This window comes from Neopsephotus bourkii, unplaced genomic scaffold (assembly GCF_033783945.1).
Source record: "Neopsephotus bourkii isolate Nb327-2 ecotype Australia unplaced genomic scaffold, CSIRO-AGI_Nbou_v1 NB_333, whole genome shotgun sequence".
NCBI lineage: Eukaryota > Metazoa > Chordata > Aves > Psittaciformes > Psittacidae > Neopsephotus > Neopsephotus bourkii.
Genome location: NW_026900839.1, coordinates 1,033,248 through 1,060,367, shown reverse-complemented (window position 1 = coordinate 1,060,367; position 27,120 = coordinate 1,033,248). Strand labels below are relative to the sequence as shown.

Here is a 27,120-nt window from a genome sequence, read left to right as displayed (position 1 = left end):
CACCAAGTTCCAACCCCCCTGCCATGGGCAGGGACACCTCACACTAAACCATATCACCCAAGGCCTCGTCCAACCTGGTCTTGAACACTGCCAGGGATGGAGCATTCACAGCCTCCCTGGGCAACCCATTCCAGTGCCTCACCACCCTAACAGGAAAGAATTTCCTCCTTATATCCAATATAAACTTCCCTGTTGAAGTTTTAACCCATTACCCCTTGTCCTATATTTGATTTATAACTGATAGTTAGGACTGCACCATGACTACTGTTGAAGAATACCCCTTGGATATGGTGTCTTTGAAGGGGAAGGCAGATATCTATATGAAATATGAGAACTGTCAACAAGATGCACTAAGCTGGCAAATCCTTATTTCCTTCAGTAAGTAAATCAAGTAATGACATAAAGAATCTGTTTAAATGTGGATTTTTTTGGTGTTAACTCCAGTGACTTGCCATGAGATAACACAGCATCTCGTGCCCATCAGAAGCACTGCTCTATAAAGACATCAGATCAAGAGGGACATATTTATCATATTGTAAAGCAGAATCCAGAACTGCATTTATAATCTAGAGTATTTGGGACCTATCTTATCCTCTCTTCCAATCTCCACAGCCCTAGTATTTAAATAAAAGGAAAATGTCACCCAAAAAGCCCCATAGCTGAGGTTAGGATACACAACCAAGTTACTGAATCCCATGGATTTGCCTTCCACAGGGCAGGGCAGCCAGGCCACAGCCACGGACTGTCCTTACACAAAAGCAAGGTCTGCAAGCCAAGTCATGACAGATCTATTCCCACACACTACCATAAGCATGTATCCCAAATGCAGTGGTGCACACAGCACTGTAATTGTTTTTTGCTAGAAGCCTCCCACAGTCATATTCCAGCAGTATTGCTAATATTGCTAATTACCTAAGACATTCTGGTGTGCATATCTCCTACTCTCAAAGCAGATAAACATACTATGAATGTCCTGCTTGAACACTCCAGGATGCTCACACAGCAACAAATGATGCACCTTGAATATCCCAGAAGGACTCTCAAACTTGTCTGGGCATTAGGCTATTACAGTGCTGAACTGACATGACTCCAGTGGGAAGACAACAGAGTTGCACATTTCCAAACCAGTTCTTCTCCTGTTTTAATACAGTTTTAATGAACATCAGTCCGAGATCACTTGATGAGGTACATTCCTTGACCACATATGGCTGTGCTTAAGGAAAAGGACAAACATAAATTAAATAGAGTAATTTAATTTAGTAACAGTTTAACTATCATTAAGTTAAAAAAAGTTATAATTAACTGTTAACATTAATGACTCAAGACCTTTCAGAAAGCATGAATCCAAAAGGAAGTATCCAGCAGGTGGTCACAGACTTGTTCTTCCACCAGCACTGCCACGTGCACCAGTCTCTTAAAGGACTATTTGTTCAATGAAGAAATTGGTCTACAGTCTGTAACGGGAGTCTTGGCTCTGCTACTTTGCATGGTCTTCTAACAGATACACAATTAACTCATAGGTGGACAACACAATGGCTGTGTTTGGTATCTGCCGGATGAGCTGGGCAAAGAGTCCTCTGTAGAAGGCAGAATAGCCTTCTTCACGTGCTACCAGGCGTGCTGTCTGAATGAAGGTCTTGTACTTAGTGCCTTCTTCTCGCAGCCGTGTCCGTATGACCTCTGCAGGGAAGTAAAACAGAGCCCCAAGTTAACAAGACTTCAACCTTCCCACTGAGAAACATCCCATCACCATGAGAGCACATGCAAAACCCAGGGACATGAAAACCTCCCTGTACCAATTGCCTGCCAGTACTTTCAGCCATGGAATCCTGTACACATTTGGAAGAAGCAAAGTTAAGGATGGGCTCTCTTTCATGTGGAGTAAACAGATTATTTGCTCATTCAAGCTACTACTAAACTAAATGCTTCACTGAGACACATCATCAATATTGCTCTATGTAACCATGATTACATTCACATCCATCCAAAACGAATAGCACTGCTCAGCCCACAAGTGTTTCTCACCACTTGATCACAGAATCGCAGAGGCTGAGTACTCAGCTAGATGAGTACTGCTACGAGTTAGAACAGAAGCATCAGGCATTTGGTTTCTTTTTGGCATTTTTTGGTGTTGCTTTTAAAACAGGAATTCCCAATCACCACCTAATGGTGGGCCCAGTGCTGAACATGCCAATGTATACGCACATGCCACTGTAACATGCATTTGGCCATTCAAACGACTAAGGATTTTACAGCCCTAAGCCCCATCATTTGTCTTGGATTACAGGCAACAGCTGCTCTACTGGATTCATAAATGGAAAAGTTAACATACCATGTGGATAAGCAATACAAGAAGCACAGCCCTTGGAAACAGCAGCAGCAAACATCAGTCCAAAGAAGTTGGTTGAGTTCCTTTCGGTCCCGTTAGGAGGAGAAGGGGGCAGTTGCACTTCCTTTAAGTGCTTTTTTAAACTTTCATAAATAGCAAAGCAGATAATGGTCTCGGAAATCCCAGCATAGGAAGCAGTCAGGCCCCTATAAAAGCCGCGGACACCTTCTGTCTGGTAAACATATCTAGCACACTGCAAAGCATTCATTGGTTTGGAACCCCTGACTCTAAAAAACAAAACAGAACAAAGCATATAATGAGCCCAGGAAAAGAATTAATGTTAGAGTTAAAAAGCCCATAGCTTTTAATACATTTTATAACTACAGAAATGCTTCTCTACTAAGTTTGACTCCAAAAATCTTCTAGGAAAGCTGCACAGAGCAGCTTATTGACTATCATGTTGACAGTGCACATTTGGCTCTGCTTATTCACCAGTACATGTAATAATTCTTTCAGCTGAGTTCTATCGAGTTTGTCACACTTCACACCAATGTTTTTAGACAGTAAGCACTGAAGACACGCTGCTTTGTGTTAAATGGAGACTTCCATTTAAAGCCACCTTCAGCAGGCCAAGCTACAGAGGCCTCCTACATGAGAAATGATCCTTTACTTTTAGAGGCAGCACCCCTTAAGAGGTGCCACCCTGTGAAGTTCTGGAATTAAGTCTTATAAATTGTTTGTAAGTTGTGGTGCCTTAAAGGATCCTTCTCATTTGACCTAGGCTTGTCCTTGCAGGAACTTCCATTCTAAGCAGTCACGGTATTGGCAGAGTCCCTCATTGCTTCAATATCCACCAGTGACTGTGAATCACTCAGCTAAAAGATTACTGTCAAATCCCCTCTATCCCCAGCAGGTACTCTTAACGGCAGTGCAGTGCTGAAGGAAGAACAGTAAATCACTGCAGCAAGTTCTTACTGTCTCTAGAATGTTTTATGTAACTTAAGTGGCTTCATTACAGTTTAAAAACATCACCTTTCTGTTTACAGTCATGTACCAGGAACCTCAGGTTGCTGCAGTAACACACAGCCTGTGTGATCTAGGATCAGTACAACTGAGGTTGCCAAATGGGACAGCCTGCAACCTCACACTCAGCCTCCCACGTGAGCTCTCCTGACCTTTCCATAGCCTCTTATTGCTGTATCAAAACATTTCAACCCTTGATATACTTATCCTTAACATCAACCCCTGAAGCACAGAAGACTGTAAGCAGGAATCTGAGAGAAAAAATAATGTTGTGCCCAGCTTTACTTAATATTTACAGTGAAATCAGAAACTGAACCTAACTCAGCACTCAAGGCAACTTCCACAGCCTTCTCAATAGTAACAGTGCATCAATCTGAAGTAGGACACACACAACCTTAACCTTTAGTTTCAATAGGCAGAAGCATGGTGGCTTGAAAGGTAGAACTGCAAGTCAGGGAAACCACCAGGCAAGATCTATCAAAGAGCCACAAATAAAACCATGAAAGTTCAGTTTTCCAGAGGCTCCCTTAGGCACTCAGTAGTATCCAATCTCCCTCCATCAGTTACTTACTTCCTTTCAAGTTGCATTCTGGTTTTCACCATCCATATAGGATTCATGAGGGAATTTGTGATAAAGGCTGAAAAAGAGACAAGAACACCAGAAGTACAGTTAAATCCAGGCCAGTGTACTGCCATGGCAAACATGAGCTTTACACACTGTGTAGTGTGACAGTTCTAGTTACCAGCTCTATCTAGATGTTTCAAAAGAGATGCAGCTAAGTAGCTTACAACCTCTCCCTTGCCAAAGAACCATCTCATGTTAAACTTCAGGAGGCAATGACTAATACCCTTGGAATTTCTCAAAGGATCCTTCCTTTTTGCTCCTACTTTAGTATGTACTTCATGCTCTAAAGACTGCTGCAGACATGATCCTTTACTTACTGACTGGGTTTTAGAATGACAGATAAAAGGAAACCTGTGGGGAACACAAGCATGTATTAGCATTTTGTTTTCCCCATGGCTCTAGATGGTGCCATTGAGCCACCTCATTAAGAGAACCCAATCCTAATGAACTGGGAAAGATTGTTTTTAATGGTCACTTGGGTGACTGACCCTTGAACTAGCAGTATTTTTCCAATAGGAACAAACTGTTTTCCCATCCTGGTAGGAAAAAATACAATGTCCTAAAACAATATGGCTAAAGCAGCATCAAAGTTTGCTGGTGTCTACTATATCTGTCTTATATCCAGGCACAGTACCACAGCATCACAGCTGGAAAACAGATCGTGCCAAGTTAGTGAATAACCATCTAGAAATACTTCAAAGTGTTGAACAGGAAAATAGTTCTTCTGTAGGCAAAGTAAGTCAGGAGCCAGTAAACTCCTGTTTTCTGGCATATACAACCTCACACTAAGTGTACATGTTCAGAATGCACCACATAGTGACCTCTGTACTCATCCATATACCACAACTATGCAGAGCTGAAAGCCAAGCCTGGTGTGTTAGCCTAGGCCCTGTACAGACAGACTCAAAGTTCACCCCTCACCTTATACTTCATTCTATCTTTTTCCTGACTATTGAGAGGGATGTAAGAAGTCTTGTAGCAACAACAGCTTGCAATACTTTAAAGAATTAAGGTGCATTTCGGAGGCCATGCAGATATTGCCCCTCCCGGACACCGGGGTATTGCTGCAGACCATATGAAGAGGGATTGCAAATACATACCTGCAGAACCTGCAGAACAGATGTGCACAACGTTGCTGTTGGGCACAAAAATGCCATTAAATTGTTCTTTAGCTTTGGAGTAGCATGCAAAATAGACAGCTCTGTGGGAAAGAAGAAAAAGAAACAAATAAAAGAGAGAAGGCATGTAATGCACACAATGTCCAAGCAGACACATTACTAGTCTTCCCCCCACAACACAAGGTTTTCTCTCCAGAGAGAACTCCACATGACCTGTTCCTACAAGGACTCAGGGCTGTTGTTGGTTTGGTTTTTTTTTCCCCTTACACTACAGTGCCACCACCTGACTTGACACCCATAGGGTAGCAATATTTTACTTTCACACCAACTGTGAGATGGGTCTGCCCTACAGCAGCTCTAGCATTAAACACACTGTGAACTTGGGAATGTTCCTTTCCCACCTGGAGCCTATGTTTTCCATAAATCTGTGCAGCACTGTGGTAGCAGCACTTTGTGTTTTAAACACAACCCTGGACTGAAAAAGTTTTAGACCTCTCAAATCCCTCCATAACGCTGAGGAACAGAGGGAGCTCAGCTGAAATGCAGCAGTTTATATGAGTAAGAAGCTGTCTGAACCAAGTGTGTTCAGATCACACCTCCCTGAACTGCTAGGAAAAGGTAGATAATGATGACTCCAGTTTGAGAATTTCCATAAAGCACCTTATTCCAATCTTATGGCAGAATATGAAGGAACACAAACAACAGCATGAGCTGCTTAAAGTAGGCAGACCTGATTTCAGATCCCTGTGCAGAAACAGGATTCCCACTTCCGAGGGCAAACATCCTACCTACTAGGCAGAAGGCCAAACAGGGAGTACACCACTCTTCAAGTTCCTTTTTAACTGGTTCAACCTCAAGCAGAAAAGAGCTGCCAATTCCCTGACTGCTAACCAGTTCTAACATTTGCTAGGCACAAAGATCTTCACCCTGCCAAGAAGTGGACAACGCAAATCTTTCCCCATCAGCTTCAGTTTTTGATCTGAGAAGAATCAATTTAGGCAGTCCAGGACCAGACGGATACCTCTTCTCCCCTGGCATCCAGCTCCTGCTCAGTGTTTGGCAACTCCTTTATGTATTTGCACAGAAGTAGCAGATCACATTAGAAAAATGCAAATATTAATCCTACAGATTTTTCTGCTCTGCTTCCTCTTTTCTCATGTGTATCATATGTGGCTCTTGCACTTGACTAGGAATTCAAGTGCCTTGTTCAATCTGCACCTTTCAGTGTTATACAACTGTAAAGCAGATGTATAGTTTTTGGTAGCACAGTGCACAGATAGAGGCACAAATTTCAGTTTACAGATGGGATAACTTCATGACCTTGTATTCTGAAATGCACAGCAACATTTGGGTTGGTATCTTAAAGGTGGCTTTTAGCAACAGTTTAACTATTTACCTTGATGGTGCAACCCCAACCAAGTTTGGACCCAGCCCTCGGAAGAGTGACCTTGGTCCTTCTTTTTCCAGAATTGACCTTAAAATAAAAACAAACAGAAAAAAACAAAAGTATTTGGGTTAAAAATTATACTTCTTGTTCTGTTCAGACAGTCAAAAGAACTGTACATAAGCAATGAGTATTAATTGTGAAGCTATTAGCTTGTAAGCTATATAATATGCTTGAAAATCAGCACAATTATACACTGCTGAATAAAAGACACTGTACCATAAAACTTCATCATTAAAGGCCATAGGTTGTCATATGGCACCAGGTTACAATTTCCTTTCTTCAGAAGCTGTCAGGAATTGTATTAGTTTCATGGAGAACCCAGTAAGAGTTGACTGATGAACAAGGGATATTTTCACCATTCTCTGTATCTGAGCAATTCAACAGTTTGCTTCCTTTGTAAAGACACACAAAGATAAAGCTTTTTCCCCCTTCACAATTACCTAGTGATGAGTCTTTATCCCAGAGTGAAAGTTGAATGTGGCAGCCCTACTACAAGCTGTGATTCCCCTGGTAGCTCAGGGTATCTAGTTTTGAGGGCATTCAAAAGAGTTTACATCACCTTTCCAAAGTAAACTCCAGGTACAGAGGTACTGCTGTCCATCACTGCCAGGAATGGACCTCACAGAATCATAGAATGGTTTGCAAAGAGCCTTAAGATCATCCAGTTCAACCCCCTGCCATGGGGACAGGGACGCCTCACCCTAGACCATGTTCCCCAAGGCTCTGCCCAACCTGGCCTTGAACACTGCCATTTACCACTTCTCTGGGCAACCCATTCCAGTGCCTCACCACCCTCACAGGAAAGAACTTCTTCCTTGTATCTAACCTGAACCTCCTCTGTTTTAGTTTGAACCCATCACCCCTTGTCCTATCACTACAGTCCCTGACGAAGAGTCCCTCTCCAGCATCCTCATGCTCAGGTCTAAAGCAAGATCGTGATCAAATGATGCTTTCCTGCAGCTCTGCAAAAGCCATTTCCACCCACATCCCCTCGCATCTTAGAAGGCACACTGGACTAGGACTTCTGTGAAGAAGATAAACTGACTGGACAGCTTCCCCAGCAGCTGCCAAGTTCTCTACAACACCTTGCTGGAGTGCCTCATTAAAAAAGCATTATCTTACCAATTCCTTGTACTACTATCAGCAGGCATATTTACAAGGACTAAAGCAACAGCTCAACTCTGGTCAACAGCTAAGTATTAACCAGTGAAAGCCAAGCACAGTCCAACAGTCACTGGGATTTCAGTGTACAATCAGCTAGACAGCACCTCTTTTAGCTGAACTCACCATATGAAACCCATGCAAGGAAATCAGGTAACACCAGGCTCCAGGGGAAGTTCACATACACCTGCTGGAACTTTCTAGATCATTAGCACTGTTGAGAACATTCCCCATGAGATTCCAGCACCAAGCTCATAAGGCAGATGATGACACAGGAGCCTCTGCAACCCTTTTTCTGCAGCAGAGTTGAACTTGCTGTGTAAACTTCAGGGCTCAGTGTCTCCACGGAGACAGATCCACCAACTACTTGTTCTTTGTCACTTAACAGTCACGACTGCAGATTCCAGCTGGGGTAACTCATCAGAATCTTAAATGGATTAGACAAAAACAGCGTGTCCTTGTGGAGTGCTTTCTGCTCAGCAGCAGGCTTAACCTGCCCTCCTGAGTACCTACTTACTTGCTATTTACAGCAGATAAGGGGCTTTCATACTCAACACCTTTAACTCTTACAGAGCAATTTTATATGTAGGGCTCTAATTGCTGCTTCTTTTGGCCACATCATTTTCCAAACCAGAAGGACCAAGTCATATCCAGTTTGGCAATGCATGCATACCCAGGATGAAGAAAGGGATAGAAAAGTAAAAGCAAGGGATCTAATGTCTTTTTTTCTTCATACATTTATATTTTAGTAGAAAGATCATGATCAATAGCATTATCTGTTCTTCACAGATGCAAGGGAATGAAAGCATCACTATTTTGTTCTCACTTCTTAATCCTCTGAATTAAGCAGGTGGAAAACTTGGTGGTACAGACAGCTGAGTAATTCCTGAAGTTAAATGAAGTCAAGATCATAGTAATCAAATTTAATGAGCTTATGAATAACGATATTAAAAGGCTGCTCCAATTTTACACCATTTCCTCTCTCCCTTGAAGAAAAAAAGACAACCCCAGAAAAAGATGGGCTCAGGGGATGAATTAAGAGCTCTGTGCCTTGAAGTTTTCACTTCTTTTAGTTACAGCTGCCTACAGTCCAATGCTGCAAGGTGAAATAATAGCAAGGGAAAGGAGATGAAAAATCAAAGGCAACTGGCACTATTTTCAGTCACGAATTGTTCTAGACTCACCTCTGAAAAGACAAAGCAATGTTTGGCAGGGGAAAGCAGCACTATTTACAATATAGAAACTCAAGTCCCTGAATGACTCTAGCCAGATAGTTCTGCAGAGAATGTGAATTAGCACTCTGCTGTTATATAACTGTGCAGCTTCTCCCCAGGCAGCCTGCCAAGCTGCTGGCCTTACGTAAAACCATTCAGCTTGCTCTGCTAGTCATTATTTTCCTTGCCATTTCAGCTACCTGATCTAAACAGGACCTCTCAGCATCACCCTGGGGTGCCCAGTGATTCAAATCACCTCAGTCCATTTGCATGAGACCTGAAAAGTGAGTTCATGGTGCTTTGATATGAAATGCAGCACTGGAGATGTGGACTTCAGAGCTGCTGGTAAAACTCTTCAGCAGTTTTAAGCTAGAAGATTGCTCATTTCCTCTTCTTTATGAATGCACATCTGAAAAGGGAACAGCTGGAGCATCAACTGCTGCAGTCTGAACCACACAGAAGGCTTTTAACAGAGATCATATGTAATACAGGTGAGAAAGGCCTGACACATAATAATTGGTAAAGACAATATCTAATAGCAGAGGAGAGCTCAATAAGGCAGCTATTGCAGAGGAAACGACCCAAGCTTCCAAGACCCCATTAGCCATTCTATCTCAGTGAGACTGCTTTTGCAGTGTCCTTCCACTACTCCCATAAATTTCAGTTACAGATCATCCACATCAGAGTGCAGACAAGCGTAACTCAAAACGTATGGGAACACCGAATTCTGGAGGTCATCTGATTCAGACTCACGCTCAAAGCAGGGCCAGATGCAGAGAGAGATCAGGGGCTGACATGCATCACTACGTGCAGAGAATCAAAAACCTGGTACAATGCTGGTGAAGGATACAGCTTTTATATGATGCTTCAAGGAGAGAACACTTCAAGACAGGCATTAAAGCTTTCCTCCATCAAACAGGTAAACAGCATGGGCAGCAAAAGCACAAGTATCTCTACTACCTACTTAAAGCAAATTGGGAGTGACTCCAGGAAAAAGAAAACACAGCATATATGGCTTATTCAGGCCTTCAACCATTTGTGAAGAACTGGCCCTAGCTAGTAAGGACTACATGTTCCAGTGCTCAAAGGAGAGTGCAAACATGATTATTCCCAATATGAGACAAAGACAACACTTCCCAGTGTTGAAAAAGAGAAAACTCTTTCCTCCAGAGTATTTTCTGTGATAGTTCCCTCAAGCAAGAGCTTATCAAGAGTTCCCAGCATGTCCTGTGTATTGATCCTTACAAACTCCTACCTGCCAAAAAGCCTCAATGTGAGCAGACAACTTAAAACCAAATCCCTCCAAGCACTTATTCAAATCGATTTATTTTGGAAAGTTTCGAAGTGGTGGAAGCAAATTTCTGTGGAAGTTCAAAGGAACACTCAGGAGCCCTGACTATGTATGTGTTTTTATAAGAGTAATTCATCTTTCTACTGCTGAAGGCAGAAATCCAACTGACATAAATCCTTCCAGTGCAAGTCTGGAGCAAAATTTACATTCAGTGTTGCATAGCGGAATTGGAACTCAGCTCACCGGTGTCAAGCAGCATTGAATGAGAGGAGGAGCGGTACTCACTTGAGAACACTAAAGAGCCCAGGTGATACTGATGTTGGCCTGACCATTCCTTCACCACTGATGGTCCCCAGCTGGACTTGTGGGTAGTAAACAGCCCGGAAAGCTAGCTTTGAAGATTGGAGCCGAGTCTTTATTACCTCTAAGGGACAGGTAAAGATAGCACCAACTGTTCCTCCGCATCTGGAAAACACAATTTAAACAGAAGACAAAGTCAGGAAAACAGCAGCACAGATGTGTCAAAACACAGCATGGAGTACAAATAAAACCTGAAGATTTGTCTCCTGTTGCTCTGCATTGTGGATTAATTATTAGGAAGCAGGGCAGTAGGCAAAGGTGACTGTTCCCAAGCCCTGAGGGAGGTAAGAGAAGGTTGAGAAACTGGTACAATGATCATGTGCAGTGATGAGGCTGGTAAACACAAAGAGGATACCCAGATGATGCTAACAAAGGATTCTCGCCTGACCATCTGCTGGTTGCATGTTCTGCCAGGTCTTGGAATTCTACCTGTAAAAACTTCAGAGGCATCCATGTTTCACAAGTTGTCCTAAAACAGACCTGCCCTTAAATGGACTCTTTTTTATGGGAAGCAGGAAGCTGGCAGATGAGAACAAGCCACTGGGGATTAGGACACTATAGACTGAAAACACAGCAACACAACTCTTCCCCATTTCAGTGCTTATGATTTAAACAGCTGCCTAGAGAAATATTGTAACTACACTAAGCTAAGCCCTCTGAAAAACAATGGACATTAACTTTTTTGGGGTGGTGAGGGAAGGAAGCTGCAAGGATGGTGGTAAAACAGAATCACAGGACAGAAAGACTACTAAAGAACAGAATTCCTATAGTCTGATAACAGAAATATTATACGTACTCATACATATAAAAAATGATATGAGAAATAAATGAGTCTACAATCAGCATGCATTCATCTTAATATATCAGTTCATCATCTGACTAAGCATCACAAAAAGCACACTGGACCAAGAATAGAAGGTGCATGAGTCCTAATTGTCATTTTCATCAGTGATCTGGAAAGTGACTGGTCAAAGTATTCCTCATTCTGCTGCTGTTCCTCTCTGCTGACTGTCCCTTCTGTCCAACTTCACAATTAAACAGGATGCTAAGGCTGTCTAAAAGGTACAATTCTAAACATTATTAATAAAACAGCTTGGGCTTTAGGAAGACTTAACTGAAGATTTCAGCTACTACAACTGAACCCATTGAATAGGAAATAGTTTCTTTGCTTGCACAGGTATCAAAGCATGTAATTCCTTTAAAAACCTGTGTTTGCAATTTTCCTTCTAAACCACCATGAGCCAACAACTGAACTCACTTGAAATATGAGTGTGAAATTGTAATATAAGTAGTTTTCCATGAAAAGGAGATTTAATTAAAAGCAAAATCCTATCATTAGTCTTGCACATAAAAAAAGCAGCATTGCTTGCTAGAGTCAGGAGAAGCTTGCATGCACTAATTTGGGAACAGAGATCCATATAAGGCTATTAATAAAGGTACTAATGCATGTTTTAAAGCCCCATATATACATGAACTATTTTACTAGCAGGATCTTTTTTTAACCACAAGGAAAAGGACAATTAAAAGAATAGCAGAAAAATCCAGGCTGTGGATACCTATCTGGTACAGCTTATTTTGCTTGTTGAAACAGTCTGTCTTACATCAGACAGTAACCATTCATTGCCAAACCCCTGAAGCCTGCCCACCCTGGCTGTACAACCACAAACACTGAGGTCCTTTGTAAGGTTCAAAAGGACACCCAGGCCACATGGTTAGGGAATACAACCTCCTCACTATGGTTTTCATGTTCTACAAGAGTCTGTCCAAGGACATGATCCCAAACACCATGTTTTTCTGATGCAAACACATGCAACAGAAGAAACAGTTTTCATGAGACCAGCGATATGATTTAACAGCATGCTGCAATGAGTTTCTCCTCTAAGCTTTTGCTTATTCCTCTTCCCAGCTGAAAGGGGAAAAAGCCTAAACTAAGGACCATCTATACATCCAACCATAAGAAAGAGCTTTGTCTTCATCCCTTTTAAAACACTTATATATGACCACTGAATTAAATCACTGTTCATGGAACTAGGTACACAGCAGCTGAAGTTGTGTCATTTGGCTCAAAAATGACAGTGTTCACAGAGACCTTACCATGCCTCTGATTAGTTTGTACAGAACTCTGATTATTTTGTGTACCAAACGGGGGCTTGGACACCAGCCTTCTACTGTGTCAATACTACTCAGGAGGACATCGCTTCAGTTTCTCCTTCTTTGTTTTGTCAGATGCATCTCATGTTGCTCCCATTTCTCCAAAATTAGATCTCGGGGGAAAAGAGACAGGTCAGGAATGGATTCTCCAGCAAAACCTCTCCTGTTCCCACAGCTCAGGGCAGGGAGAGTTTTGAGGAGCCCCCTTGCAGATCCCACTACCACACTTCTTGCTATGTATATCCAATAGAGACACAAGTCTGTACAATTAACCCCTGACAAATCAGCATACTCAACAGAAATTGTAAGTCTGTGGCAACTCCATGAAAACAATTTGATTGTCTGCATTCCCAGTACATTTCTCTGCCAATGCTCCACTACTGTGTACTGTCTTCAGCCCTTATTTATTTCACATTTATGAACACTGAAACAGTACTTTCACAGGAACAATTCATACATTCAGGACACTAAAACTCCATCTGCTGTTTCTTCTTGCCTCTCTAGCCCACTCCTTCCCTTTCATCCTTTTAGTCTGATAATCCTGTTCATTTATGCAGCCTTTACTATTTAAGTACTTCTGGTGAGGCATATGCAATCCTCTGCTGTTCAACACGAGTTAATATCTGCATCACGAGTTTTGACAACTCAGAGTTTATGTTGTCAGTGTGACATTTCATAACAAAGCACTCTCTAACAGAGCAATAGGCAGAATGTCAGCAGGGTGCATACATTATGTCCCAAATACAAACATGCAGCAGATAGTTCAAGTAAGGACTTTGATGTACTGGGCAGTTTTTTCAGATGAGCTGATCTTCCTCCAGATGGGAATTCTATGCATCATACCCTGGTGTTGATCTATTCCCTGTAAAGATGGATGAAAAGTAACACACTGTGCATAAAAGAAACACTTTGTAGGGTGTTCCAGATACCTACCTCTGGGAAACAAGGAGAAACAAGCATCTTTCCTCAGCTACATAAACAGCTGTGAACCCTGAAAGGTTCAGGCCATGGATATGCAGCAGATAAATGTGACTTGGGAAAATCTTATGCTGCAGCAAAGGCAAAACCTCCAAACCTTCATAAATGCTTTGAGTCTGTTGGGTTTTTCTAATGCATCAGTACAGAACTCCAGTTCCAGAACTGTTTAAGCAGTGTTCACTGCATTATCCTCTTGCAAAAACCCCAAACGATGTCTAAATCCATCCTTAGTCAAAGGACGGAAGCCTCCCTAGAAACAAAACACTAAGGCAAATAGGGCACAAGAGGTTCCCAGCTATGCTCCGCATTGTAGATACAAAGATCTCTTCAATGTAAGACCCCCAACAATTCATCTGCTTTGGCCTGTCACTTAATGCCAGAAACACAGTATTTGTACTTCCAGCTTTGAATGCCCCCTCTAATTACATGATGGGCCAGGCATGTACCACCAAAGCAGGAAAATACACTTCTCTGCTTTGTGGTGTCCAAAGGAACTAAGGAAACTCCAGGTCTGAAACTAATGAAATATATTTTGTGTCTATGGAGATACACAACATACTGTAATTTAACAGCTGCAGGAAAAATATTTACTTCCATAAAAAGAAACACTTTCAAAGACATGACAAGGATGCAAATGTCAGAATCCAATTCCCATTTTCCTCTTGCTGCCAGCTTTCTATCTTGACAAAGTCTACCCCAATATACCAATGACTGGCATTTGAAACAAACTCTCAGCACCCATTAGCACAATTAATATAGATGGCAAGAATCTTAATTAAGATTCTTAATGACTTCATCTGTCCTGGATTTCGTCACCTGTGATATCCTTCAAGTAACAATAGACTGCTGAATGTAAAAGGAAGTTCTGCAGAGCAACAAAACCAGATCTTTCAGTAGAGCACCACTGACCTTACCAAGGCCATAAGCAACAGTGATGAGCTGCTTGGTGAGAGCAGCCATGACTTAGCCTAGCACATTTGACTGTGTGAGCATCTGAAATTGCCTCTTTCTTCCCAAAGGAAGCAACTACACTCAACATTCAACAGTGAATTTTTGACAGGATTCAAGTGAAACACTGGAAGAGAAGCATTAGCGCAAACAGTCTGACAACTGTGTTTAATGAGCCGCTTTAAGAACCACACTGGGAAGTATGTGTTAATTCACTCTTCATGGATGGCACCACATACTGCTTTAAATGTGAAAATACACCTTGGGAAATCATCTGGCACTACAGACTGGACTCCTCTGATAGATTCAGAAGCCTGTAGAGCTCCCCAGACACACCTCCAAGATTGTCCCACTGAATGAACGCAGTGGCACAGCCAGGGATACAGCTCAACCCACGGCGCTAACAGTGCAGAGCATTATTTGCTTTTCTGGTTGCTGACATAGAGTCATGCCCATGAAGGCAGATAAGCAAATCCCAAAGTGAGCAGTATATTCACAGCAAGTGTGACAAGTTTTAAACCAGACTGTATTTGCAATAGGAATTTCATTCTGTTGTTCTAAAACATGCCACACGCTCCAGCATGACAAAGAGCAAAGCAGATTCTAGCTTTGATATTTCATTACTGCATTGTCAAGACTGGGAACAAAACAAGCTGCTGCATACTCAGATGCCATAAGGAAACTAAGTACTAAACCAATAGAGACTGTTCCTCATGCCTTAATTTTGAGTTGTTAAGCATTCAGTAAGTTTCCAGCTAATAATGTTATCACCAGGTACAGATGCTCCTGTAGGCACCTATTGTGTTCCTTGAGCTGGTACGCTGCTGGTGAATTACCTTCTGCACCCAAAAACCTAAACTAGGCAGAGGGCCAGAAACAGTCGATCTCATCATCCCCTTTAGCTGTCCTGGAGCACACACAGTAGAGCAGACACATACTTCAGGTGAAGACTGCTTCCCTACAGTTTACGAACAGAAACATCATTTCCCAAAAGACTTATCTGCATTAGCACATCGCTTAACAATTAACATGCGTGGGAGCAGTGTTCCAGTCCTCCTCCCCACAACTCATTTGGTTACTAATTCAGTGAATAACTGCATTGGTTCTGTGACCTGTACTAGACACTCAGGTCAAATTCAACATTTTAAACAAGGCTCTCAGCAACCCAGTGCATCAAACACTTCCCAATGCAACTGAGACAACCTGTGCCCATGGAGATGGGTATGGATGTCACCTCAGTGCAAAGCAGCCTGATGTCACCAATCTTCCTAAAGTATGCTTCCAACTCTTTTGCAGGTGGCTCAAGGAAGGTTTGGTATCTAAAGTTGCTTTTCAGAGCCATAGGAGCAAGGGAATTACGGTCTTAGGCCTCAATATCAAGACAGAAAAAGTCACAGACATGATTTTATTCAAACAGCCCCCCAATTTGGTTCAAACTGCTATTACCACACTATATCTATATGAAATGAAGATAAAGTTTGTTCCTAGTTTCTGCTCTTTGCCAGTTCTATGAAGGGCACTGCAGCCTCTAAATACAGGTTCTTAGGAAATCCCTGTAGTAATCACTATTACTCCACCTGGGAAGAGAACACTGCGTAACCTCTGCTGCAGCCTAGTCCAAAGTTTTTCCCAAACAAAAATAAGCAACAACTGCACTGACTTCAGCAGGGAAGCAGGAACACAGATGTGTAAACATGCTCACATCTGTTGTGCAACTTAGGCATGGATGGTTCTGTTCCTTCTGAAATCTTCCCTGCCCTCAGAGTCATGTTCCCACCAAAATGCCAAGCCCCTTTAGTTTGCTGTCCCTATTGTAAGCCTTAAAAGGAACTGAGAAACAAAAGGAAGCCAATGAGTCTGCCTGCCTATAATCAGCTAATAGAAGCCATCTCTTTCAACAAGTGGAGAACACTTCTGAGTATTCCAGTGCATTTCATCACTCCTGGCATCTGACGCAGTAAACACTTCTATTCTCATTATCTGGGGCTGCTTTTCTTGTGCACAGACTGTATTAGATCTTCTTAAGCTGACACTGCACCTCATCCTCGCCTTCGCAGGAAGCTACCCCAATAATGTCTCTATCAAAATTCTTTCGAGTGAATGAGTTGCTCTTGCTTTACAATTCAACAAAGATTAACATCTTCCACAACTTAGAAAGTATTCTGACCTTCCAACACTTTCTTCTGCTGGAAGGGTAATTTTATTCAAGGCCCTGGTTCTGCAAACAGCTTGAAGTCACAACACAACCCAGTTATTATGGAAGACCTCTCTGAAATAAAGTGTAAAGGTATTTGAAGGACTGTGAAAGGACCTCCACAGAGACTATTACCCAAGCACTAACACACTAACAATTCTTTCCAGTATCCCTTTGATGAGCTAAGTGGCAAAATATTATCACAGCTGAGCTCCTTTAATCAGATTTTATTGAGCAGACATCCTTTATCACTGCTGCTACTCAAAACAGAAGTTAATACGGCAGACATGGCACTAAGCTTCACATCTATTACAGCCTGGGTTTCCAGCTTACCTATCAGCTGGCTGGTCCAGCATCCCTCCAAACACATCACCTATCCCCTACATTTCTTACTTGTACAGAAATGTCTTTAATATCTTGGTAACAGCTCAAAAATCATGTTCAATTTCTTGTCCCATCCAGCAAGCCCCAAGACATGTGCATTTCTCACTTGAAAAGCAGAGAGAGTGGCATTAGTAGAAATGTGCCACACAGGATATGGAAGTTGATGGTCTTGAACAGGGAACTGCTCTGAAATCAACTGTTTGGATGCTTGCGTGGGTTGGGGTATGGTGGACCAAACACTTAAACATCAGCCGGTGCATGAAGACAGAATTTGCTGTCTCATTTTCCTTTCTGTAACACCACAGTAAGATAAATGACTGACCACTTTTCTGTGTGCCTTTAAATAACAAGATATGCAGAACAAGAATTGGGTCCAGCAACGAACCTTTAAAGGCCCATATACCTTAAAAGGCCATCCTTCTGTGCTGTATTTCCATTGCTGCTTTAGAAACAGAACAATCTTATCATACCAGAGCGACCAGGGGTATATTCCCTGCTGATGTTCCATTCTTTCCCTCCATGCCCCCTCAAAGCCAGATCAGAACCAGTGGCTTCCTGGGCCTGCGGCAGAAAATGTTTACTGGGATCCTTAGAGAACGTGGAGGATACATTAAATGAGTAAGGAAGATGCTGATCACTCAGTGCTAGATTAAAATACTGATGAGTTTCAAATTCCTATTTATTTATAGTCTGATGAGCTATGTGAGGACACCCAGAGCTCTGGATAAATATTGTTGCTATCCAAACAAGTTGCACGCGTATGTTCAAGCCCGATTTCTGTCCCAGGCTCCAGGTACTGTGCCAATACAAGTGGGCGAGGCAAGGGGGAAGAGAGGATTTAACGTCTACGTAAATCAGCAGAAGAAGAGCAGTGTCTCTGCTGGGTTTAATATTATATTAAATGAACCTATGGCTCCAGCGACATGTCAGAGGAGACTGAAGTCTCCTGTTTAACAACAGGAAACTACAGTCTACTATTAAACAGATTGAAACTAACAACAGATTTCATGTTGGCTTCCTAACTCTTCTCAGCTGACAAGCACTCCAAGATACTCTACAAGATAGTTTAAGCCATTAATAAAGTATTAAAATAAGATTTCTGATGACAGAAGTGCAAACATCAAAACCAGCACTTCCTATCTGCATAACGGTGATTTTTAAATAGCTAATTTACATCTTAAAACGGTATTACTGGATTACTATTAAATTTACCCTAACAAGTTAATTCCAAAGGCGTTCTGCTTGGTGGTTTGTGGGTTGGGGTGGATGGGGTGGCTTAAGCTTTTAACACAACAAAAATAAGAAGTTTACAAGGCCTTGCAAGCACTTATGAGAAGTGGCCTGGCCAGGTCACCTGCTCTGCAGTACCAGGACCTTCTTGAACTCTCTTATCCCCCTACTCCTTTTCCCTTTTTGGAGCACTTGCCTTTCAATCTAATTACATGGATCAGGCAGTTACACAGCCCCCACTATCCAGCGCCTCCACTGTTAACTATCACCTACACAGCACTTATTGAAGTGTTGCACAAGTACGTTCCTTTGCAAGATCAAGATATCAAAACACAAAGTCTTCTGTCTGGACAATGCTTTTTGAATGACAACCCTCAGCTCCTGCTTATTTCAGGATCTGGACTTAAAAGTGTTTCATTGAACAGAGCTGGGTAGCTCTGTAAGATTTTGTAATTATATATAAATGTCAGAGCAGCCCGAGCGACTGCCCAGCGATGACCTCAAGTCGCACCATGATCTTTCCTTGCCCTTCCTGCCTGGCTTGCTAAGGATGTATTTGCTAATTATGGAAGAGCACCACTTGCCCGGCTCCTCTGCACGGGCACAGGGAGAAAGCCCGGCGCTTCCTGAGGTGTTCTGAGAGCGCACAGGCTCCTGAGGGGGCCAGCGAAGAAGGGCGGGCTGCGCTCGGCCACCACAGCCGAGCAGTTTCCCTGCTACCGGCCCTTGGGCCGCGGGGCCGGGAGGTGACAGGACTGGGGCCGCGCCGCAGGCCCCTCCACCGCCCGGCCGCCCCTCAGCACAGGCAGCGGCCGGGCACGCCGGCGGGGACACCGCGTCCCTCTCCGTGGGGCCTCCCCCGGCGGACGGGACCCCGCGCCCGGTCTGGCCCGTCCCTCCGCCGCGGCGGGCTCACTCACCCCCCGGCGAAGAGGTGCAGCAGCGTGTTCTCCTGCTGGGTGCCCGCCATGATACTGCTGCTGATACTGCTGCCGCCGCTGCTGCTGCTGATGCTGCCGGCTCAGGCTCCGGCTCCCCCGGCGGCAGCTGCACACGGAGGCCGGGCCTCGGCGCGCACGTGATGCGTCAACCGCCTGCGCCTGACGTCACCGCGGCGGCCACGCCCCTACCGGCGCTGTGCCACAGCGGAGCCGGGCGGCGAGCGGGTGGGGTGCAGGAGCTAGGTATGCAGGGGGACCGGTAAGGGTCCCGGTAAGGGTCCCGCTGGGGCTGGGGAGCTGCCGGTTCAGCCCCTCGGGTCCGGCGGTGAGAGGCAAGATGGCGTTGTGAATACCCAGCAGACTGGTACTCCACGAGAGCAGGTTGCTCCAAGCCCCATCCAACATGGCCTTGAGCACTGCCAAGGATGGGGCAGCCACAGCTTCTCAATCTCCCCTCTTTGCTTTGGGCCCATGGTCTCAGGTGTACACCTGCACTCAGGGATGGATGTAAACTGGCACAGGGAAAGCTTAAGTTGTGGTGTGGGACACGGCTCCATCACTGTAAATCCCATCTGCTGTGGCAGCAACATCTCACTGCGGATAAGACGTCCTTTCACAATACGTTCTTGATTCCTACGTGGCAAGGGTGGATGGGTTAGGCAGATGATTTAAACTAAGCCCTGCATGAAGAGCATAGATGTGCCAAATAGGCCAATGACCTGGGGACAGAGAAACATCTGGAAACCATGCTGTGTTGTAGCCATGGACATTGGACATCCAGCGAGCAGTATGGAAATGGTCCTTCTCCTTCCCTACTCCCCAGGGATTCCAAAAATGTCAAGCTCTTGTTTATGCAGATGGCTCTTCTGTTTTTACAGTAATACTAAGCACAGAGGAAATATCTCAGTTATTTGACTAATCCAACAGAAAAAATACCAGAAGTGCTGTTTACATATTCAGAATCCTTTGCATGCCCTGGGGGAAAGCTCAGACATCTGCACTGTTGAGTAAGTGATCTCAGAGATGCTCAACAGTGACCCATGGAAGCGTTTGAACTGGAGGGACACATGACATGAGGCTTTTAAAACTTACACTCCCCTAAAGTCAGTGGAAGATGTTCAACCTGGTGCAGTGATTTACACTCACCTATAGGACAGATGCCATCAGTTTACATGCTGTGGGTTAATTGCACAGGCAGGACATTTACAGATGTCAGCCTTTCAACGTGACAGTTAGAGTCCTGAGGAAAACATTAAAATCTATGAGATGACTCTAGGTCTGCATATTTTCCATGTTTTCTATTGTCCTTGACAACATGCTTGAACAAACAGCCTCCTAGCTTCAATTCACAGCCACACATGAACTTTACTCCTGCCTTATGGCACAAACCAAACTTCCCTATCCTAATGTTGCCAGGTGCTGGAGTTTGAAAACTGATTGTGCACATTTCCAGCATTTAGACTTCAGCCTACTCAGAGGAACAAATGGCTTGAAGGTAAAACCCAAGGGATGAAGCCATACCTGGGTCTACACTACGGTCATGCTGTTTGGATGTGCCTGTCCTTGGGTCCTCAGTCTCAAAGCACAGGCCTTCTAGACCTTCCTGTTTCTTTCTGAGGTGATGGTGCTATAAAGAACTGTTGCCCCTAAGTGATCATGTGTGGTGACTGAAGCAGAATCAGTCTAATGGACAAGGGTGACAGGATCCCTTATCTACAGAGGTAGCTGAAACAAAGGAAATCAGCGTTGTTGCAAATAGGATCTGAGGCAAAGTTATAGTTCTGACTACCTGGTCCCCACACATCCTGGGATGTTGGGGACACCACACTGTCATCGAGATTCTATAAAGTTACTCTTTTTAATGATATCAGAATATGTAGCAGAGATCCAGGCAGCAACATGTATTTGCTCATTGTAAATACATCAAGGATGCTGGAAGTGTCAAGTGGTGAGATAAAGGAAGAGTTTGCTTTAAAGTGTAATCCCATCAGGTCATGCAAATGAATCTAAGAATAAAACAATCTGGAGAGGAGGTGACTCAGAGAAGAGCTGGTACCATTGAAGAGCTGTCAGAATGTAGATGACTCTATTAACATATCTCTTTTGTTTGCTCAAGGTACTGATTCCACCACCATGTGATCTTTGGAGGCCCACCTTGTTTATAGTGCCTCTCACCAGCCAAAAACATACCCATCATACCACAATGATAAAAACTTCCAGGTAGGTATAAACATTGAGAAAAACACATCTACATCACCTGATAACATCAGCACAACCAAACTGGCTTTAGAGACCCCTTTACCAAGGCTTCAGCTAAACACAGTAGTGGCACACTGCAAATCTGTAAGGATTCACATTAATACAAATATATACACAGTGAAAGCTGGGCCAAAGATTCTCATTTACACACGTACCTAAACTACAAATGCACACCAACAGGACTACAAGCCTTCTGTATCCACACACATAGCCCTGTCACATACACACACATAGTTCAATGGGGCTTAGCCATGTGTTTTCCCATGTGTCCAAAGAAAAGCTGCCCTTACATCAGACCCAGTTTCAAGGCTCAGTCTTTATGCTCCCAGTTCCACAGAGGCAAAGCAGCCTCTCACAGGGCAACAACGTGCACAAACCCAAGATGAGATGCAGCAGGAGTAGGCTATTTCTAGCCCACCAGCAAACTAAGGAAAACATTTCCTTGATCAGATGGGTTTGTGTTACCTGGGGAGGTGCCCAGCTGTCCTTTACAGTGTGGAAACAAGAAGCTTGACCTGAGTGACTGAAGATCTGCTTCAAGCAGGAGGCAGAGGGAAGGAGGATAAAATTGGCCTTCCTCGCCAGCAGCGAATGGGGTGACTGTGACATGGGAGGGCAAGAAAGAAGATGAGATGTTTAATCAGGAAAGATACTGGTCAGCTGGTTTAGGGCACAAAGACATGAGGGAAGCTGATCCTGACAGGCCAGAGTTGTGCAAGCTGTATGAAAAAGGATGGGAAGTTGCTATGGCAAGGGTGAATGAGGAGAGAAAAGGCTGTGCCTTCTCGGCACAAAAGAGGAGGGAAAACCTTTAACTGGAGCATATAAAGTCCTTCAGAATGGGCACATGGGATGGGTGTCCTTTTCCTTGGTTTGTTTCATCCTGTTGCCATTCCTTTGCTGCCCAGCAGCATAGTGAATAAAGCACGAACGTCTGGCCTCTGCTCCCACAGCCGAAGAGCCAGGAGGGAAAGTTGGTGCTGGGAATGTTCAGCACACAGTCAGCTTTGCAACGGTGCCACCATCATCGCTGTCGCTCCTCGATTTCATACCTAAAAGTCCATTTGAATGCAACCTCTCCGGTGGTCGCTCCAGTCTGCTTTGCTCTCCTTATGCTGTGCACACTGAAGGATCTCCTGCAGCTACCAGTTGGTCACTGCAGTGGGCTTTGCTGTGAGGAACAAGAGCTGCTGCCAGGCTGGAGGGAAGAGCCAGGCCCTCAGCCAGAGCGGGGTGTGCGGGAGGCGTAGGCTCCAGGCAGCCACTCATCAAACGGCTTCCTAGAAAAGCCTCTGCACAAGGGATGGAAGCAGCACTGCCTGTGAGAGGAGACCCGGGAAGGATGTGTTCAGAGCTGTTGTTTTTAAACGAGGCTATTTGGAGCCGGTTCACTGCCTGGCCTGGCAGGGTTATGTGTGTAGGTGGGAGGTCGTGTTACAGCTTTCAGTGCTGAAGCTGTAGGGTGTGATTTCTGCTTTCTCTGTTTCCATGTGGGCTGTGTGCAGGCAGGACAGATGAAGGTCAGCAAACTTCATACTGTTTGGATCTTTGGCCTAGTGTGCACTCTGCATGCAGTGGCCCCTCACAAAAGCAAGGACGTGCAGCAATAGAAAATAGCCATAAGGGCAGACTGCAGCTCTGCAGCTCCCTGTCCACCCCATATGACATTTACCAGGCTTCTGGTGACTTCTTCAAATACTAAGCTCTTACAGAAGCATCTTCACTCACATTATGCTCTTGGTACTGCCAAACAGACATGTAGAAACCACTGAAGTTTGGTATTTGAGCTCTCATCATTTATGTGCAAGCAACTTAGGGGATGTCTTGCTGCAGGCAGCAGAACTGACAGAACTGACACCTACAGCCCAGCAGAGCAATTTAAATGTTCATAGTTTTCAGTTAAATTCAGTACATTGTAGCAGCTCATGTAGGTTCTTTAGGGAAATACCAAGTCTAACTATGAACACTGCTGTTTAGTTTACTTGTTGTAGGGTATAAGACCACATATCCCAATTTATCCCCACTAAGAATGTTCAGGAACAAGTTGCAAGCTATTGAGAGTTTATACAATGTCAGTAAAGTAGCTATAGGCAATTTATGGTCAGCACTGCCTCTAAAGAATACTAATTAAAGGGGGGGACTCTGCCATACCATAAAACCATATCGGTTGGAACCACGATTTTGATTAAAACTACCTTTTCAGCTGAAAGCTCATCTATACTAGGGGCAGCTCTGAACGTGAAGGTCTGTCCGCAGTGCCCTCTGGTGGAAATACCCCTGGGAGCAAAGGGAGGTGATGGGTTTTCTCTATCAGGCCCCCATTCTGAAATAATTACATACATTAAGGTGACAAAAGTGCTTTTCCATCACGAAATCTGAGGTTGACACGGCCTTTGCTAGGTGATCAGCAGGATATGGCTTTCTATTTTTTGCTAGGAGATCAATTATCGCGGGGAGAATTACCTTTTCCCTTATTTACCATGGCCAGCAGCAGTGTGGAAGCAGTGAAAGACTCTAATCTTTCTTGCCAAGCTCACTAAGGAGTCCGTTATAGGTGTTTCCAGTTGGGTGTCTTGACAGAGCAGCCTGAATGTGCTCCAAGCTGCATGACAGGCCTGTTTGCCTGGGGCAACAGAACAGCAACAGACTGCTGGCTCCAGACATTTATGCATTGGCTAGAAACTTACTCCTGGAGCAGAATGTATACAGCGTCCTCTGGCCCATCAGTACAAACACTGGTTTGTATGCGTTTACTGGAGCAATGCAGAAGCTGAATTTGTACACTGTTACTTAGCCTGCGGTGGTCATCTGTCTTCTACGCTAAAGGCTACTTGCAGCTATGCTTGCCTCTACCCCTCATTGCCCAGCAGAGAGCACTGTAAGAGCACTGTTAGAAGGAGAGCTGCACTGTTAGGAAAGCTGAGGAACTGGGCATATGAAGTCTGATCTTTAACAGATTCTGCACATGTTCTCTGTCCAGTTTTGTCTATACAGGCCTGTCATCTTCCCTGGACACTTAGAAGTTACTCTGTCTTGTGGCTTCCTCTTCACAAAACACATCTCAAAGGGGAGATCAGTTCTAAAAACCTCAGGCATTGCTGTTTCTGAAGCACTGGCAAAGAAAGACAGACACTGTTGGAGCACCTCACTTGAGCCAGACAGAAAAAGTATTACCTGTTTCCTGGCTGTCATCACCTTTAGTTTCATTTCCCTCAGCCAGGTGGAACAAGGAGGTATGCTTGCTTGTACTAACAGCTGTACATTGGTCGATGAAGGGGGCTGCCTCTCCTTCCTCATTGTTTTCCAGTCTTGATCTCAAACTGGGAAAAACAGTCACTGTCCAACCTCCCACACTGCTTCACGTGCCCAGTGGGATACTGTTAGAAAGTCAATCTCTTTCTTGCTTCAGTCATCCATTGAATTTGAGCTCTTGGGATACCCTATGCTATGCAGTGTCTGCTCTTCTGTCACGCAGTGCCCTTCACCTATAGGACCTGCAAGAGTGAGCACTGCAGAGTGTAGCTGCAGGGGATGCAGCTACAGGCAGGGAAATCAAAGAGGAAGACAGGTTTTGTGGTTATGCTGTGAGTATATCAAAGCACCAGGAGAGTGGGCCAGATCTGGGAAAGCTCTATGTTCCAGACACTGTTTGCATAGCATGTTGAGGATTTCCAGGGAATTTCATGAGGATAAATATTCGCAGAAGCACTGTGGCCTCCACAGATCAGACACCACAGGAGCCACATCAGGGGAAGTTCCTAAATTACTCCCTTGCCAGTACAGCATGCACCCAACCAGGAAGGGGTTGAGCTGGCTATTCCTGGGACTTGTTTTGTCTGGTGGCTTCCTACAAACTGGAGCAAGGACTCACCAGCTTGTTCCACATCATTAGCGGCTGGCAGCTTCCCAACCATTACCAGTGTAGTCTGGATTTCACCCAGCAACTTGGAGATGAAAGACATTGCAGCACCACTGCACTCACTGTTTTAGGTCCCAATCCAGCTCCTACTGAAGTCAGTTACTCTTTTTCCACTGAGTACAGCTGGAGCTGGGTCTGACATTTCTGTAACACTTCTGTCTCAAGTCCTCAGCTAGCTGAAATGTTGGTAAAAAAGTCCAACACAACAGATAGGTGCCTGCAGCTCAGCTATTTTCTGGCATTCAAATTAAAACCAGCAGCACAGTCAAGCAAGAGCATGAAGAGTTATGTTTCTTTCCTGCAAGCACAGACGCTCTGAGCTGAGAGCAGCCAAAGCACCTGGTGAAAGGAATCTAGAAGCCTGCACTAAGCGGCTGTGTGTGGAGGCTGACACACATGTGAAGCTCTGTTCTCTTGCCCAAAGTGCATCCCTGCCAGGAGCATCATCAAAGAAATCTCTCTGGTGGTGATGAAGATACTGACAGTGCTCAGCTGCCCTAAGAATGGCTGAGGTCATTGCTCAGAATCAGGGAGGAGCCCCAGGAGAAGTGTATGTCTGAAGGAGTAACCATAGTCCAGGGTGTAGGAACATGCAGGACATAGCTGTGTTTTTACACACATAGCAAGGAGCCACCTCACCTGGCTCTTCTGTCAGCAGAGTTTTATTGAGAGTCCTCCTGTGAGTGATTTAATGAACATCCTAAAGGCTGTAAAGTTTACACACATAATTTGAATTCCTTCTGTCTCATTCTGCAGTGAGTGATTATCGACTCCTCCTGGTTTACATGTGGGAAGCAGAAGCATAAAGACAAGAGGTACAAAATGAGCAAGCAGAGAGGAGGCCAGGGCAGAGACTGCCTTGCTCAAAGGTCAGCAGTTACCTGTTCTAACATGTACTACTTCCTGGTCAGCGGTGCCCAGATGCTACACATGGCCTGGTTTGTTACAAGACTTGGCCTCTGTTACTACACACCTTGTCATTGCTAAATAGGCTTAGTTCCACTTTCAAGGCCAAGACACCAAGAAGCAGCTACTGTTTTAAATCCTGTGTCATGAAACCACTGCAGGGCTGACCCAGCACTGGGAGCAGGAGGCTGTCAGCACAGGAACAAGAAGGACATTCAAGAGAATTTGAAACTCCATAAAATCGAAACTGGGAAAAAGTGTTTTTCCACACTAACAAGGAACTGGATTCGGGGGGCTTATGGTAAGAGGATGCCACTGAGGCCAAGAATTTAGGCTTCTGTTTTTTCTCTCTAGAAGAATAGGAGGTGTAATCACTTGTAAGGAATGACTGAGGGCCCTAAGAACCCTTGGTTGTTGGGGGACAGCCTGGCTCAGTACTGACTGAGAGATGTGCCAGCCATTGACTGAGGAAGACCAGCTCTGCTTCTGCTATGAACAGCAGAAAATCCTGGTTCCTTCACACTGTGGGCGAGGATGACCTGTAGCATAATGCTGAGACACCTCAGTAGTTTTCCCTCTAAAGGATACATAAAATTCCTGGGATCTGTAAAGTACCAGGAGCCCATGAGAGCCTTTTCCCAA

The 27,120-nt window shown here is 44.2% G+C and overlaps 1 protein-coding gene across 3 annotated transcripts; it reads right to left on the bottom strand.

Moving 5' to 3' along the window:
- Positions 1-1,028: 1,028 nt before the first annotated feature.
- SLC25A33 (solute carrier family 25 member 33) lies at positions 1,029-23,967 on the bottom strand. 3 transcript variants are annotated; one of them, XR_009724655.1, is made up of 8 exons: positions 19,374-19,445; positions 10,494-10,673; positions 6,492-6,569; positions 5,078-5,178; positions 3,924-3,990; positions 2,333-2,616; positions 1,327-1,680; positions 1,029-1,136 (listed from the first exon to the last, which is right to left on the bottom strand). XR_009724655.1 is itself a non-coding variant. In XM_061347890.1 (7 exons), the coding sequence occupies exons 1-7, from the start codon at positions 23,866-23,868 to the stop codon at positions 1,478-1,480; spliced, it is 933 nt and encodes a 310-aa protein (XP_061203874.1). In that variant the 5' UTR covers positions 23,869-23,967; the 3' UTR covers positions 1,234-1,477. The 3 variants fall into 3 exon arrangements, 2 of the variants coding, with proteins under 2 accessions (XP_061203874.1, XP_061203873.1); XM_061347890.1 differs by lacking the exons at positions 1,029-1,136; positions 19,374-19,445 and adding an exon at positions 23,849-23,967 and having other exon boundaries at positions 1,234-1,680; XM_061347889.1 differs by lacking the exon at positions 1,029-1,136 and having other exon boundaries at positions 1,234-1,680; positions 19,374-19,449.
- Between the last annotated feature and the right edge of the window lie 3,153 nt (positions 23,968-27,120).

Coding starts and splice junctions, on each gene's coding strand:
- SLC25A33 (XM_061347889.1), bottom strand. CDS start 19,423: ATGGCGGGCACCCAGCAGGAGAACACGCTGCTGCACCTCTTCGCCGGG. Junction 3,991..5,077: donor CTGTTCTGCAGGTTCTGCAG/GTATGTATTTGC, acceptor TCTCTTTTTCAG/CCTTTATCACAAATTCCCTC. Junction 1,681..2,332: donor TTGTATTGCTTATCCACATG/GTATGTTAACTT, acceptor ACTTCCCTGCAG/AGGTCATACGGACACGGCTG.